Raw genomic sequence first — 18,738 nt, forward strand, 5'->3', positions numbered from 1 at the left:
AATAGTATAAAATACCAAAATCACCACTTAAATGATTTAGATAACAATATACAGAATAAATCAAATCTGTAATTTATTAGTTTCTAATATAAAATTTATTTCTAAATTCAGTAAATTATAATTTTTTGAACCAACACAACTATTTTAAATTTCAGCTACCGAAGATACACAGTTTACCAGTGCAATAAACAAATATAAAAAAAAGGGACACATTTTACTTGGAAAGTACCATAACAGCAGGAATAAAACTAGTCTACAGCATCTCTCCCCCCCCCTTCTCACAATTTTCAGTCCTTTGACTAGATACAACAGAAGGTATTTCAAAATGTGTAAATAAATGTATTGTTTTTTATGCAAATCTATATAAAAAAAACAATGTAGAATCTGATTAATTTTTAAACCAAAATTAACACAAAAAAAAATCTTATTATGAATTCCCCTCCCTTCTATGAAATGAAAATATGAGATAAAAAAAAGGGGGAAAGCAAAACTCCATTCAGTAGTTTTAATACTTTCAGATTAAGTTTAAAATAATGGTAAAAAGATTAATGAGATCTTTGATTCAGAGAAAATGCATTAATAAAATAAAACTAAATTATAACAATAGTTGTGAAATGATATTTATTTACTTACTTTGGCATATTTTACTTTTGGTACATAATCATCATCAGAGTCTAAAGAGTTAGATGGTTCTATATATTTTATCCATAAAACAACTGGGTGCAAATCACTAATGAATCTGCATTCAAAGACAACAGTTTCACCTACATATGCTGTCTGATTTCCAGGATAGTTTTCTATCATAATAGGTCGATGGGGCACTCTTTCTGAAATTTCAAGAATATACTTCAGATGTATTACATATAAAAAAACAAATAACCATTTAGTTGCTGAAGTCAACATAAATTACTAGGAAGAAAATATGAGCAATATATATGTATAAATTATGAAATAGTTAAATTCAAAGAATACTTCCACCCTTTAACCTCAATTAAGTTGATTTGAATTTTAATTTACAGCAGTTTTAGTTTATGCCTGAAACAATATATGAAGTTTAATTTTTACTTAGAGAATAATTTTGATGTTTAAAAAATTAAATGAAAATAGGTAAATATATAAACTATGGAGAAAGGGGCAAAGGCAGATTTAAAAAAAGCTAGATTGTAATCTACGATATATGTAGTGTGACAGGTAGCTATAGATTTTGAGGTTCTACTTTTTCTTGATTAACTTTTGCACATAACAAAACAAATAACTCATATTGCATTTGAAAACAAATTTCAAATCCTATTACATCAGAGTCGTTGCTAATTATGAAATCTGTTTCAATTCTCACCAATTACTGAAATATCATTAATTTTAGATTATTTGCAATAGCGAGTTTATTATTTAATTTAAACAATGTTTTAAGTAAGCCCTTAAGGTAGCCTAAATGTATAATGTGATGCAAATAACATAATGATTAAACAATACAGTACAGTACATAAGCAGATTGCGTCTGTTTTTTAAATCTAGTTTAGTTATATTATTGTCATTTAGATTATCCTTAAGACAGAGAGTCTAAAAAACCTGCAACTTAAACTTTAAGAAATGACTTCATGATTTTATTTTTATGCAATACCTTATAAATATTAAAATACAGTTATAAAAGGGAATTTTAAGACAAACTTACCAACCACTTCCATTGTAAAATTAAAATTAACACTGCCTTCACTATTTGAAACAACACATGTGTATATTCCTTCATCACTAACAGTAACATGCTCAAGTTTTAGAGACCATTTTTGAAGACGTATCTAAAGGGAACAAAAAGTATCTGATTATAAACAATGGATATAACAAACATGCAGTAAAATTAGTCTGATGAAAATAAGCAGGTAATTAATTTTAATAACTTAGTAAATAAAACAAAAAAATACTTGGAATTCATAATATTTGTTATTTTAAAACAAACATATAAATTTGGGCACTTAAAATGACAATTTATTGATAGAAACTCATTAGGCACGAAAAGGAATTATAACTTCTCTCACTTAAAATTTGTTTTATATGTGGAAAAAAATTCCATACCTCAAATTTAGATAATAATTAATGATAACCAAGAAAAAAAAATTATCTGAAGTAAATGAAAAAAAAAAAAATCAATAAAGTCTTAATTTGTATTTTGGCACATACTTGTTTTGATTTGACAGAAATCCTAAAACATAATTATAATGTTTTTGTCCTAAAATTCTGAATTTAATTTCACACATTACTCTCATGGATTCAAAAACAAGTATTATAGTACTGGTATTTCTTTAAATTCAATTAAGAAATAGTTACAAATAACATAAATAAACAGTAATTGCATTAATGTGTCAATCAAGCATATATCCTCTCTCTTAGATGTCTAACTATTTTAGATTACAAGAAACAATGTTTTGTTAAAGCTATGCTTGCAGTTCTTGCTTAGGATACTTAGAAAGATTTCAATCTTAAACAAGAAATTAAAAAATAGCTATTTGTTATAATGTTCATTTTACTATAAAAAAATACACATCACATTTTGGATGCATGTTTACTATTTTCAATTATAATGTTTTCAAAAAAGTTTTTAAATTTACAATATTACACAAATGTGTATGTTAATAGTTATATTTGCATCATTAATTTCAATAGTCAGTTTAGCATTTTACTTACATTGTAATAATAAAATCTTTACTTTCAATATTAGACTTTGGAAAGGTTATATACTTTATTTTTATTCAACTATTTAAACAATCGAAAATAAACTTAAGGATTTCGGATCAAGTCTTTTTTATTTCCCCATAGGCAAGGAAAATAAAATTTTAAACCAAGAGAATAATAACTCTTAAAGAAATATTGAAAACATATTCTAATATAAAAAGTATTACACTTTTTCACTCTCTCTTTTCCCAATTCAAAGTCCAAACGTTCTCTACTGCATGAAAAATAAAAAAAAAAAAATGCTACCTTTTACCATATTGAATAGGTAAGGCAAACTCTATGGTGTGTCATTGCATAAATTTAAAATTACATACACGAAGTATCTATCCTTCACTTATGAAAATATCCTATAAATGCAAAGAAAGCCAATCTAGACCAACAAAAAAAAAAAAAAAAAAAATTCAAAAACTACATTCTTACACGATCATCCTTTTTTATGACTTTGCCATCTTTGTACCACATTATTTCTGGAGCAGGGTAGCCATCAGCTGGACATTTTAACACTGCAGTAGAACCAGCTGGCTTTACAACAAATTGGATCATCCGATTGTACTTCGTAAATACTGGTGGTCGAGGAATTCCTAAAAATTTATGAAATGTTTTAATCAACAATAATTTTGCCCGAATCTTGCCTTATATTAAAAACATCTTCTTATTCAGAACTCCCATTGGACTCGGTTATAATAATCCATCAAAAAAATTTTATAGATAAGTAGCAGAATTTAAAAAACTGGTAAATTCTAATTGAATGCAATGTGAAAAAATATAATTTAGTTTTTCAATATGCATAATAAACATAGAAGTTTGAAAAAACGCACAACTTTTCATCATTTATATGTTGAGTTATAAAAAAATTAAACCTCTTTTACACTAACAAATTCTTTTGCAACTCATTTTCATGTTTACAAGATGGTATAAAAATCATAATGAAAGCAATAAAAAATTAAAAAATCTCATTATAATAATAAATACATGTATTTTTTTAAATATCTACAAATCAAAACATTTGTATGGCTTTCTCCTCGCAACATTAACTCCTACAGAACCAATGTATCATAAATGTGACCCACTTTGCCCTCTTATTGGTCCCATGCCCATAAGAGGACTCAAATTAGCATACAGGACCAATGTCACATATGCAAATCAAAAACAAAATTATCTATTTGAATTTTCAAATACTACACAATGGTGCCAAACTGCATCAATTTTCCCTGCAGTTAAATCATAGGACATTTGATTTTCATGTATGGGTATCAGTTCCTATTCTGCTCTTCTGGATTTGGTAGATTAAGCAAAAGGCTCTTTAAAAGTACACTTGTGATTTAAAGCAACTCTAAAATTCTTTTAATTGCCTTGCTTTCTTTGTTAGAGAATATGGAAAAGTACAATCAACTGACAATTGCATAAAATAAGAATAAAATATTCCTAGGTGTATTTTGTAGACATCTTGAGATATGTAGGGAGATTATATAATTTCATTTTGTTAGCCATGGTTAAGAGACCGAGTTAACTCTTGAGATTAATCTAGTAATATTAGTAATAACAGCGAATCAGAAGGTTGATGTAGAGGAATTTAATTAAGAAAAAGATATATCAATAAAGGCTTGCTGCAAATCTGTGAGTAGTTTGTCTCCAGAAATAAAATCACAATTTATGATTCACTTTTCAAAGAGAAATGGTGGGACAGTGCATTTTTAATTCTAATTTTGTTATCTACAGATTATTATTGTTTAATTTCCATTTTTTTATATATAAATTTTTTATAATTTTGTTTTCTTAAGTATAGTATTTGTTTCCCTGGCCATAGTTAAAATTTCATGGGTTTTTTTATTTTTATTAATTTTATATTTGTTATATTAAAAAATATTAAATAGTAGTATATTATATATAAAAAAAATTGTAAAATTGGTGAGTCATTATATTAAAATACTAATTTATGATTTTTTTTTTTTTTTTTTTTGTAAAATTAGGTTTAATTGCAAAAAATACATGGCCCAGCGAATGCACTTTGCTTTCCATGAGTAGGTCCTGAAAGGGTAAAGAAAACACCAATTATATAATAAATTTTTCAAATCATAAGAAACCATCAATCCATAAATAAACATGCGCTACGAGAAAGTCTTCGGACCGGATTCATTTAATCTTTCTTTTTGATTCTTTGGCTGTTAACTTAATATTTATTTCTAATTTTGGTTCTTTCAAATCATGTTACTTTTGAGTGTATAAATTTCAATCTGGTGTTTAATCTATGAGAGAAAGAACTTGTAAATAATGCCTATAAATGCCAACCAAGAAACATCATCACAGATAAAACTTTCTCTCAGCCTCCCCTCCTCCCTTCACTCTCTTGACACTCTAGGAAGAAAGCATACATCTGAAATTGTCATTTCAGTAAGAAAAGTAACTTTCAATAGTAACTTTAAATATGAAGTGCTGTTTATTTTATTCAATTATATATTATTATGATCAATTACATGCATTTTAATTCAAAAGAAAACAAACATTTTTCAGCAATATTAATTTCATGTAACTGACAGATAGAAAAACTTCAACAATACTTATACAAACTGCAATTGCTATAGATGACAATACAAAACATGAACAAGTAAATTTTAGAAATATATATTAAATTAATTACAAAAATTCCCTTTTTAAACATTAGCCAAATCTCAATGCTGTAAGTTAAAAGATTCTACTGTATTAAGAATACAAAGAATAAAAAATTTTTTGAACATTTTAATAATAATAAAAAAAAATTTAAGATAATTACCTTCAACTACTTCTACTGTGAAATTAAAGTTGATTGCACCTTCACTATTTAATACAACACACATATATTCACCAGTATCACTTTCTGCTATATTTTCTATCTTCAAAGACCATGTGTTAATATGAACCTACAGAAAAAAAAATAATAATAAATCAGATTTTATATTACCAACATATAAGTAATTTTGATGGTGTATATAAAAATAGAAAAAGCAAATTTTTGATTTAATGTAAAGCAAACAAAGTTTATTTCTGGCTAACATTTTTTTAAAAGAACCCAAGTTTTACATACATATTACAGATATTTTGATTACAGATATAAATGATATAGTAAATTTAAATGTAAATGCAGAAAAAAAAATTAAACATATGTTGCTTTAAAAAAAAATAATTTAGCAATAAATAAAAGATATGTTAGAATTTAGTTCACACAGTTCTTTTTTTTTTAATTCAAATTATATTGTAAAATAAAATCTGATACATAAATACTTGCATAAAGCTTTACGATGTTGATATTTGACATATGAGCATAATACTTACATCCTTATTTTCCTGTAATAGAGAACCATCTTTATACCAAATAATTTTAGGCAAAGGGAATCCTTCAGCAGGACATTCTAGATACAAAACAGAGTTTATTTCTGCTTTAACATCAGATTCTGTAAAATTAGTAATGAATACTGGAGCATGAGGGATTGACTTTGATTTATGGCTAACTGTTTCTTCCTCACTATTATTTGACACTCCATTTCCATAGTACAAATCAGGTATTCTTTCTGAAATTGTAAATTCATATTTCATAATTATCAAACACAAAATTCTATTAATTTTTTTTTACTTTACTTTAGTTTTTTAAATTATTACAGTTGCAGAAAATCACAAATACCTTTATAAAACATGAATTTTTATGAAAAAAAACTAGAAATCCAATGAAAGATAAAACATGTTGTCCCTTTCTTTTGACTATACAGTCATCAGTATTAATACTTATATCATTTACAATAAATTTAAACATTATGTGAAAGTTAATAGAGCTAATTATTGATTATCTACAGAATAATTACTAACAGAGACAATGAGTTTCCAAAGGAAAGTAAAATCATAATCTATTACAAATCTTAACTATACTTGCATAAAACTTTCTATAACTAATATTTATACAATCAATACAGGTTAACTTCTACTGGAACCAAATAAATCTGAAGATAGGAATTGATTTATACAATCAATAGGAGAAGATAGTTTCTGATAAAATAGTCACAATAATTAAATACAGAAAAGAGAGGGGAAAAAACAGCAACTTTATGTATTTGATAAATACTTTTTTTTAAAATTTAGCATCAAATACATAAAATACTTTCAACACTTATAAATAATTTTAGAATTTTTTCCAAAAAAAATTATTTATATAAAAAGAGGATAGCACAAAATTTGGTTGACATACAATAATAGACAATAATAATTGAAATTCCAATTTTTTTCACTATTAATATTATTTCAGCAGAAAAATATTACACTTTAATTATGAATATTACATAAAGACATATAATATTTATATACTCATTTGTTTTATTTGCATTTTCAAATTGTAGACAAAAAGGAATTTTTACAAACTACTTGTTTGCCCACAATTTGTATACACCCAAATTTCATAAACAAATGTTTGTTTACTCATAACAAAACAGGATCTATCTTTATTCGTTTTTCAATGCCTACAATTAGGATAAAAAGCATAAATAGTATCATTTTTAAAGAAATAATACCTTCTGCTAGAGATGCATCACTATCATATTCTACTAATTTAGCTGCAATTGTAGAGTTCTGCAGTTCCGATGAATTAGCTAAAAAAATGAGTTTATTTATATGAATAAAAAGATATGATCTTATTTTTACAATCCTACATAATAATATAGACAACAACCAAATAAAAAAGACATTTAAAAGAATTAATTGTTTTCCATAACATGATAAAAGTGCAACACCTAAGCACAGAATTCTTCTATATTTTTTCAAAATTTAAATTTAAAACATGATAAACTGTCATATTTGAAAGCTTTTTTTTTTGTATAAAAGTATGAAAATATATCAGTTTGGATTAAAATTACATATTTTTCATCCTTACAGCTAAACATCTTACCAGCATCAAAATTAGTTATATATAAAAAATCATGGAAATGTGTTTTATTATCTAAATAGCTCAGTAAATTAAAATGAAAGCACAAATGATCACCAATATCTTTACAATAGATGACAATCCAATACAATTAATTTTATAGTAAAACATATACATACAAAGAATAAATAAAGAAAAGAATGACAAAAAAAAAAAAAAAAAAAAAAAGGAGAGGCACTTTAAGAATTTCTTAACTAAAAAAACATTTAACCTGTGCTCAGCTTTGAAAAAAATAATAATAAGTGCTTTCTTTTATTGTGTGCAGTAAAACATATAATTAAGGTGTGAATACCATCTAGCAACAGAGTTATAAACAAAAGAATTATTTCATTTTGATATTTGAAGAGAATGGCAGCCAGTCTTTGAAAGGTGGAAGAAAAATGGAAAGTAATATAGCTTATGACAGTACTCAATTGGACATGAAATGATATATTTCCAAAATAAGATTTCATTTCTAAATCCAAATCAGAGTTATATTTTCTTTGAAAGAAAGGACCAAAAACTCAAGATATGATATGTGGAATAAGGATTCAACTATTATACTTAGTTTTAAAAAGTATTGATATTCACACATGCAAGATATCCACTAAGTTATAAGAAAAAAATTGTGGAAATTCATAATGCTTTTCCCCTTTCACTTATTTCTGCAAATACTTTTGTGCTTACATATCAATCTTTATCATTCAGAACTTGATTCATAAATTTTTCATATGTCAGGCAGACAAAAAGAAAATTTAAATAGAACTGAATTTATTTTTCTATGGGAGAATATGACATATACACAGGGCTTACCTATGAAAAACACATTCATCTACATGAAATAACAATTTTTTTTCCTCGGCTGAGAGGTTCTTATAGATATTTCTTTTACACATGTACATCAATGGAATCTTTGATATATTTGGAAAAAATGCTATAGGTGTTAAGAAATTTTATCCCTTCTCTCAAACTATGAGAACTGCATAGTCATCAACTTTTTAGAGCACATATTAGAGATAATTAAATAAAAATTTGGGATTTGGATCAGGTTAGAAGAGAAAATTTTAGAATAAATATGGGCTTATGATAAAAAAATAGGAAATTTATTAGCATTATACATAATTTTTAAAAACAGCAAGTTTTATGTTTTGCAGAAAACAACTGTGGCCTGTTAAACACCAACAAATTATAATTAAATATTTAAAAAAGAGAGTGCAAGTTTATAAATTTTAGAATAATAGATAAAAGCTAATTATTTAGTTTGCAATGGTAAATTTTTTAAAAATACTCACTACTTTCTACCAATGCCTTGATTGTGAAGATCTCGGTACTAATGAAGATGAAAATGATGAATTTAAAACACTCATTCTTGTCCATTATAAATATTAAAAACCTAGAAAATATATAACAATCAAAATATGTAAGCAATATGAACAATTTTTAGCAAAATTTATACACTATTAAACATTTTTTTGTATAATAACTAATATTTTAAAAATAAATTTCAACTATTAAATCATAACACATGACTATAAGAAATAATTTTTTTATAAAGCTAAAAAAGGCACTATGCAATAGAAAGGTCATACACAATAAAGTCCAAAGATCTAAAAATACATAGTTTCAGCTTCAATACTACAAAATGTACACATGCTCAATGCTCTAAATATATTAGAACAGTCTCTTGTATTTTACACAATATAAGTTATATATCTTGGATTATATTTAATTATTAAATATTTCTTTATAAAATTTCATAAATGCCATAAATATCATTTTGCAAATCATACTGGAGTTGCCTCATCCCAATAACCTTTCATAAACTTTTTTAAAAATATATAATAATAGGTAAAAAAGAGTTATGTATAAAAACTTGTAATTTGAAGAATTACTTTAAAATAAATTTCACAATAAGAAGCCAAGTACCATTAACTTCAGTTAAAAAGAGACCATTCAAATTAAAAGTAAATTTGACAGCTTAAATAGAATAACAAAATTTAAATTCAAAACATCATTACTTCATTCAAAGTAAAATTAAAAGTCACATATAAATAATTTTAAAAATTACTAATATTCTTGAAAATATTTTTTCTATATTTTTATTTCCCATTACAAAATTTAATTTTAAAATATTTGAAAAAAAAATTTAAAAAAAAAAAATTGCAGAAAATATTTTATTTAATCAAATAATTAATTTAATATTCATGAAATTCTATTATAAAAAAAAACCTACATACAGCCTTAAAAAAATTTTCTGTTCAACAGCATTAATTATTTAAAATTAAAATAAATATTTTATTTTACAATTTAAATTATTAAAAATTCTATAGCTTAAATCTAGAATATTATAAATGAAGTAACAAGGCTTGTAAAGGATACATGTTTTTATAAATATACATTTTAATTTATAATAGAAAGAAATTACCGTCTTCTTACTTGTGTAACTACAGATGTGTCAATCCTGATAACAAATCTTGAACAGCATTTTTATAGAAAATTCTGTTTTCTGAATTCAAGACGTTTGCTTAAAATTTTTTAACATTCTTTTGTGTTACAAAATATAATCCAGACCTGGAAAAAAAATTATTTTTTTAAATTTTCATATTTAAATCGAATATTTTAATTCTTTAAAAAATATTTATTAAAGCATAAACAGAATATTGTAAAACAAAACAGTTCTCTATTAGAAAATTGACATTGAACTTATAATAATTTTTCACTTTTTTCATCTATCCAAAATAAAGCCATTTATGAAAAGATATTTATGACAAGATGACAAATTTCTAAGCCAATGCAAAATATAATTATTCTTAAATAGCAATTCTTAATATTTTTTCAGTACAACACTACATGTAATAAATTGCATAAGAGTAACTTTACATTCTATAACATACATTAAAAAAATAAAATGAACAAGCAGTTATTTTAAAACATGAATTTTACATAAGTATCGCAAATTCATATATTCATTCAAAAACAAGGAATTCTTTACATTCAAATCATTACTTTACTACCAAGAACAAATAATGTAACTCTAATATAACAAATAATGAATATAAGAAGTATATATTCCAAACGTGTAAATTTGCTCACAACAACAAAAACCGCGCGTTTTGAAAACCAAAACATTGGAGGCATATTTTCAATAAAAATAATTCACTCACTAACGACAAAAAGACTATAATCATTCACAGACGCACATGAATATAGAAAAAAGTTCCTATAATCAAAACTCCAACAAAGAAGAAAGTGGATAAAAAAACTATTTTTTGACTCAATCCCTAACATCCCACGCTGATTCGTCCTTGGAAGCTCTCCGAAGTTTAAGGCACATGCGTACATCTTCTGAAAATACTGCACTTTTTTTAAATAATTAGGCCCAAAACCACTACCTTATAGTTGATAATAATATTCAAGAAAATAATTTCATACTTACTTTAGCCATTTTCTGGTGAAAACGATGGTTTTTCGTCTAATGAATGACTATTATCACATGTTCTACGGCAGCGAAATTAGTTTGGTAGGTTTACCAGGAATAGAATGACAAGACACTAACGGGGAAAGCAGAGGAGAGGGGAAGAAAACAACTTTCTCTTCTCCAATCTAAACAGTTCGAAAAGTCGCCAAGCCATGTGCGCTTTTCAAAAAAAGAACAAGGCTCGTTTTCTGCGAAGCCACTCCTTCTCAAAGCGAAATCCGAATGAGACAGCATTGTAAGCAAGTGGAAAATTGCTCTCGTAGAACAGAAAAAAGTTTGTCAATGAACGAGTGTAAAAAAAATTGGAAGGCATACAATGTACTTTTGTCATTTAAGCAGACGATGAAAAAGCCAGACTGAAGAAACCTTGATTACCCTCGCTTTAAAACATTTTTTTATTAACGTAATGTACGATGACCCTGCTAAGATCGGTGAGAATAAATAGTAAATACTTTTATACAAAATAAAAATTTACATTTGAAAGAATATGTACTACTTGTATACATTCAAAGTATTCGGATGGCTATTTATAAATAATTTCAAAAAATAAAATTAATATTAAAAGTGATTAGAAAAATTTCGTCTACTGATAACACATGAACCGTTTAGTTTGAAAGTGGGGCAAGTCCATCTTAGATTGAAACTATATTTGACTGAATATATTACGGCAAAATTTAGCTCTGGTTGCTCTATGGTGAAGCAAATGTGGCCGTTTGACATCATGTCAAATGTAGGATGTTTCTATTTATCTATTTTTGATATTGTATAGTATTGTTTGATATTGTATTTGTACAGTATTTTATAAATATTAAAAAGTATATCTTAATTTTGTGTGTCGATAATAACGTTTATTTCCATTACCGATTATTCAGTCCGGTGATAGCGAAATAAATATCATTGATCACAAATTTTTATTGTCAGGACATTCATTTCTACCGAACGATCATGATTATGGAGCGGAACTATCCAGTAACTATTCAATCCAGAAACCAGTTCCTTGCATATTCCCCAGTATTACTATAAAGTAATACAAAATTGTCGAAAACATAATAAATTTTTAGTAGATGAAATTAAGCATGGGAATTTATTTTCAAGCCAACCTCTGGAAAAAGCGGTTTTAAAAAGAAAGAAAAATACCGATGGAGAAACCGTGAATTGATTAACCATGTGCTGGATCAGATTTACAAGGGATGCACCATACAAAATGTTCAACAAAACTTCGATAGAACGAGATTTTGAATTTAAAATTATCGATTTGTCAACACAACGAGGAAGGTAAATAATTCCAAATAATTTCAGAAATATAAAATCATCTTTTATGTAAGAAAAAAGGGAGATTTATTACATCTGAAAAATACAAGGATATGATGCATTTATTACTATATATACCTCCCGTCTATCATAAAGATTTTAAAATGTTAAATCCTGAATAAAATTCAATTTAATTATACCTGGATATAAACTTAAAATGCATAATTTCATTGAAATTCTTAATAAAGCTGAATTGTTTTTTGTTATGTTATATTTTCTACAAAAATATTCTTTGTTTTGTTTCACTTTTTATCAAATGATTAAATATTTATAAAAATTTGAATAGTATTTTGTTTTTATTTTAAAAAAAGGCTGATGCAACTGAAATATTTCCGAATTAAATGGACGATTGCAATAATTCACTAATTTTGAAAGTGAGGCAAGTCCATTTAGTTATAATAAAACTCTTATTTTTTAATCAGCATTGTAAACGCTATTGGATTACAAACTTACATTATCTGGTACCACAAAATACAAAAAATATATCTATTAATACTTACCGATATTTTTAAATTCATTGAAACGCAAACCTTTAAATATCTCGCAATAACAAAAAATGGACTTGCCCCATTTTCAAAATAAACGGTTCATATCCTGATCGATCTTATTCCTAAAAAAAATGCATTTGCTTTTTATCCATAAATATATATACGAAAAAAATTAATTAAGAAAAGATTATAGGAACGCAAAAACACCACTAAAGCAATGAATGGTATTGTTATGAGATGATAAAGAAACAAAGAAAAAAATTTGTAAGTAAATTCGAGAGTCTAGTCAAAAATATCTTAACATAATATTTCAGGCCGCTTTTATATATTTAAAAAATTTATTTTAAAGAATTGAAAAGCTTATTTAACGTGCGTATGAAAATGAATTTCTGTCTTTAAATTTGTATGAATTTAGAAATTAAAAGAATGAAAAAAATTGCAGTAAAATATATTTAAAAAATATTTTTAGGATGTATTAAGATTTGAAAAAAAAAATTGCGCGAAATTAAAATTGACACCGCTCAAAAGTTTAAAAAAAAACACCTTTGAAGTGATTTATGCAATAATGTGTTTTGTATATTACTTATTATATACAAAATGTATGCAATAATATGCTTCAAAGTTATTACAGAAAATATTAAAATTACAGATTATTACAGAAATTTATATTATTTTTTAATTAAAAATCTGGCTAAATTTTTAAAAGGCAAGCTGTCAGCAATGTGCAGATATCGTTGCAATTCTGTGCACCAAATTTCAGCTCTCTACTACAAAGCGATTTTTAGTTATGTTCACAGACAGACAGACATAATTCTAAAAATCGAAAAATTTTCGAACTCAGGGGAGATTCTGAAATATGGAGATTCGTCAAAATCTCAAGTTCTAATTTTTTGACGATTATAATATTTACTCTATACTGCGTATATAAGAAAGTAAAAAGAAGAATGTACGGCGAACGTTTTGAACACCTACTTTCAATCATCAAGAAATTTCGTCTCAAAATTTTGCTAAAAAAAAAAAAAAAAAACTGCTTTTTATAAGCACTCTCTATAAATTTTTCTTCGTTCTCTGAACCTTTCGGCATCTATTAACAATGACTTTCCGGCATTATTAGATGATAGCCTTTGCTGCGAATGCTTTCATTTATCCATTTCAATAATCTCTACTACTAATAAAAAAGAAAGTGTGCCTGTGACCGTTTCCTACAGTTACCAAATATGGCACATATATACTTTAGAGGGTGAAAAATTATATCGCGGGGCGACTTTAAAAAAATTTTAATTAAAAATCAACCTGAATTTTGGAATTTATCCGCAATAAAAATATTATTACACAAAAAATGAAATTTACACCGTATTTCAAAACATAAAAATTCTCTTTTTAATAATAGCAATTATACCAATTTAATAGTCATGTGAATTTTTTCTAAATTTTGGCAATTTAGAAAAATCTAGTGTTAAATAAAAATTTTAAAATATAGTTTAAATCTCATTTTATCTTCAACCTGCAAGCAAAACAAATAGCAATTTTATCAATTGGAAAAATTCCATCAATTTTATAAACACGCTATTAACGAAATTAAATAAATATATAATAAGATTTTTTTTATTAAATATACACATGAAACAAAAACTGGGTGTATTAAAAATGTAAGTTCTAAAATATGGGACAAATTTGGTAAAACAACAACATGAAAGAAGAAATTGTAATAGTTTTAAAAGATAGTGTTTAAAAATACTTCACGTACAAGTAAAAGAAGCTTATTTGTTGTTGCTTCTGACACTTGTCACAGATAAGCCCGCTGACAAAGTCAATGAATTTAAGCCTCCTTCATGCATTTCATTCACTCATCCACAGATCGTAATTTAGACCTGAATCAGAAAATGATCACCTCTGATCCAGTACCTCCAGTGGTATTGTCTCGACTTGGAGGACTTTGTGCCTACGACAGATTTACACGTGCACCAGCCACCATCTACATGGAGAGTCTTCGGCCAGCGGATTCGAACTCAAAGCTTATTTCTATGTCATAAAAGTCAAACTGAAAATATCCGAAGACAGCGCGAACGATAGACATGGTTAACCAGTGGAAAAGGTTTGATATATAGACGAAAACAGAAATTGTTACAAGATGCGTTTAATCCATTAGCTGCCACGATTCCCATTTAGGGGGTTTGGAATTTTACGTATACCACTCCGTGCCAAATATTTATTTGTTATGCCTGATAGTTTAGTTTCATTTTATATATCAGTCAATTTTTCAAGTAATAAAAAGTGTGTATTCTGTGCTTCGTTTCTCTATAACAAGCGAACAAATTTGAAATTCGTCTGTAAATTAAACGGAACAAATTGTCGTATTTAAAGCATTATATTTTTAGTTTGGCTTTTATATTATAATGAAATACCGTAGATAAATATGTAATTTAGATGTTATAGTAACGATATGTCACTTACTCAGTCTTTTATTTTTATTGCAATGATTTTATTGACTACTTTATAACGATACCCTTTTTTCTTAAAAAAAATAAAATATTTTGAAAATAAAATATAATTTGAATATAATTATATTGCTACATTACGTTTTATTCATATATATATATAACATGCCCGGCCAAAAATTTCAACAAAAAAAAAAAAAAAAACAGTTAATGGGTTAAACTAACTGTAAAAAAATTGATTAAAAATCAAGAAATAATTTTGCTAAAATAGAATCGGTGTCACTGAAAAGCCTTACAAAAATAATATTTGTTCAGTAATATATTCCGAAGATAGCGAGAAAGCGTTACAACGTTTTAGGGAATCACAGAAACTTTTCATTAACAAAGTTAACTCTTCTAGAAATAAGGAACATGTTGTTCGAAATTTCAGTCAAAACTCTCAAAATATGTGGAATTGTATAAAAAAGATATGTGGAATTGGAAAAAAAAAAGATATTCAGTTTTATAAATATGCATCATAGGATTCATAGTTGGTCCAGGAAATAGCTTGCAAAATCCATAAGCTGTAAAATATCTAAAAATGTTAAATTCTTGAAGGAAATTGTAATGGTTATTCAAATTATTGCATTTATTAAGTAATTAGAAAATACAAATTTAATATAGCTATGTTGCCTAAATAAATTTCATAAATTAATAGTAATAGATACTATAACTCTTAAACAAAAAGATAATTGTTATTTACATAAAACGTGCGCAGTCAAAAAAATTATGAAATCTTTAAAAATTATGAAAATTCCCTAAATAATTCATGTACTATCTCATCCAGAAATAATAATTATGTTTATGATAGTAGAAAGGATAGGAAGAATCTAATATTTGAAGTCATAAAATCTGTTATTATATTTTTATTACTTAATATTAAAGAAAAATTCTTTATCAAAAAAAAAATATTTGATGCAGAAAAAACAAGCGATTTCAAGGATGATGAAACATTCAAATGAATATGATTTAAATTTCAACAATGAAAACTTGTTGCAAATCACATCTAAAATATTTTTAAAAATTTTTAAAATTGGAGAAAAACTATAAAATTATATATATATATATTAATGAAATATTTCTTTTAAATTTTTAAGATGGCAGAAGAGTGCCTTTATGTAATAATATTTTCAGAAGTTATCCTTAAGACAGACGAAGTTTCGTTTTATCTTTGATTAAAACTAATTCAAGTTTCTAAAAATCGTTTTGAGTCCCCAGTTCCTACACCTTAAAACATATTTATGTCAAGCTTGGTAAAATTAATTCAAATAGTTTGTCCTGTAATGCGTCAGTGGACAGACAGACCACATACACATATATTTTCGCTTTTAGTATTAGAAGATATAACAGCATAATACATATTAAAGATGGGTAGTTGTTGCATCTAAAAGGCTTTATAATGATAAATTATTAAATGTTTCCGAAAAATGCTTTAATCGTTTCAAACGTTTTCAATGAAATTTTGTACATTTCACTTTGGAAATATTTGATATATTAATTCTTTAAGCTACTTAAAAAGGGCTTTAATACGTAAATTGAACTGTTATTGAAATGAAAATTATGAATTGTGCTACAATTCTTGAGGTTCTTCTGAAAAAAAAAGTAAGTTCTTACGTTTATCAGTATCGATTTATCAGTCATTATGTTTTAACAGTATTTTTACTAACAATTATTTTCAAATTGTAGTAACATAGTTTAATCTGTTAAATAATTTAAATCTGCTTACAAATAGTATGATCTATTAAATAATTTAGATATTGTGAAAGGTTATTAGGTTATATTATTGAAAAATATTCTATACATAAATATTAGATTAATACAATCTAAGATTAGATTAATACAATTAAATTCCATGATTTCGTGCTATCTCTATTAATAATATAGGTGAGTGTATATATGTGTATTTGTGTGTGTGGGAGGGGAGGAGGTTGGCGCTGTATTGACCTGACCATTTGACCTAAAACTGCTATCAAATTAGCACATTTATACTGTGGAGGGTGAAAATGTGTATGTCAAAGAAATGTTTTTAAAATTTCAATTAGCTAATTGAAATTTAAACTGAATTTTGGGGTATTCCACGATAAATTTCGAATATATTATCGCACAGCAATAAATTTTACACCCTTTTAAAATTTCAAAAAGTGGTCTTTTTAATGGTATAAATTTAATAGTCGTTTATATTTTTGTTCAATTGTGGCAATTAAAATTTTTTTACCTAATTTACAAAATAGATTACATTGCTGCCGTGAAGTTCAAATCTTTTTTATTGTTTCATTAACTATCTGATCGCATAATTTTTTTTATCATTATTCAAAGAACAGTGACTTTCTTTATTGAATGTAATTATTTTATTAGATACTATTTTCATTGGACCATGGGTTTCCAAATTTTTAGCCACTGTTCTGATGAGGCATCAAATTTTTCTAAACCAAAATGTCAAATCTGTTGAAATGATCCTGATTAGAAGACGAAAAATCGTAAAACTAAAGAAATATAGTCAGTGAATTATTTTCTGAAATACAAATGATGTGAATATTATGCAAATTTTTCAAACATCATAAAAGAATGTTCTATGGGAGTACAAAAATCGAAACTATGATAAATAAACTCTTGTGTGAAATAAGATTTCGTCTTTTCATTACTTGATGGACATAAGAGGCAGGCATTCGATATTCACTTCCTTAAACCAACAGAGAAATGACATATGTTATTTACTGTTTTAAAATCTCCCACAGATCCGGTTCCGCTTGTCTGAAATCGAGTATTAATGTGAATGAAAATTCAACTAACGACCAAGACAATCAGATAAGGTATATCGTGACGAATCTTAAACACCAGCGCGACAGATGTTGAATTCTACTCTATATTGTTGTGAAAGTGGTTAAAATGCTACGTCAATGAAATTCTAATATAGAGACCATATATTTTTGATTCATTTTTAACAAACTAATGTTTATGGGTTGGCATATTACCCGCAAATTGCGTCATGCAGGATGCTAATTGTTACAAAAGGTCAAAAGAGCAATTTTGTTTTTATGTAGAAAAAAAAAATTACATATATGTGTGTGTTTCAATTTAAATAATCTGCACTGTTTTTGATATTACTTATTTAATTGTAATGGAGAACTCGGAAGATACTATCAACAAACACCACATATTGCAATTTCTCCAGATGTCATAATGAAACGAATATGCAAGTTCCAAGGGGGAAAAAAAATCAGTTATCCGAAAAAAATTTAGCATAGCGATCTCCATAAGAAGGATTCTATTGTAGACATCGCTATGCTAAGAGATTCTATTGTCACATAAGAAAGATTCTATTGTAGTCACATGACC

At 26.1% G+C, this 18,738-nt stretch overlaps 1 protein-coding gene across 5 annotated transcripts in view; it reads right to left on the bottom strand.

The window, feature by feature from the left end:
* The window catches only part of LOC129963280 (fibroblast growth factor receptor 4-like), a 71,716-nt gene that overhangs the window by 13,721 nt on the left and 39,257 nt on the right, over positions 1-18,738 (bottom strand). The window contains exons 1-9 of one of the 5 annotated variants that reach the window (XM_056077545.1): positions 12,938-13,047; positions 10,085-10,219; positions 8,941-9,041; positions 7,260-7,337; positions 6,037-6,272; positions 5,498-5,624; positions 3,148-3,308; positions 1,673-1,796; positions 634-827 (exon numbers count right to left, since the gene is read on the bottom strand). In XM_056077545.1, the coding sequence (XP_055933520.1) occupies positions 634-827; positions 1,673-1,796; positions 3,148-3,308; positions 5,498-5,624; positions 6,037-6,272; positions 7,260-7,337; positions 8,941-9,025 (1,005 nt within the window). In that variant the 5' untranslated portion in view covers positions 9,026-9,041; positions 10,085-10,219; positions 12,938-13,047. Of the gene's footprint in view, positions 1-633; positions 828-1,672; positions 1,797-3,147; positions 3,309-5,497; positions 5,625-6,036; positions 6,273-7,259; positions 7,338-8,940; positions 9,042-10,073; positions 10,220-10,812; positions 10,934-11,084; positions 11,210-12,937; positions 13,048-18,738 lie in introns of those variants that run through there. The other 4 variants (XM_056077541.1, XM_056077542.1, XM_056077543.1 and 1 more) reach the window with 4 other exon arrangements.

Source organism: Argiope bruennichi, chromosome 3 (assembly GCF_947563725.1).
Source record: "Argiope bruennichi chromosome 3, qqArgBrue1.1, whole genome shotgun sequence".
NCBI classification, from domain to species: Eukaryota; Metazoa; Arthropoda; class Arachnida; order Araneae; family Araneidae; genus Argiope; species Argiope bruennichi.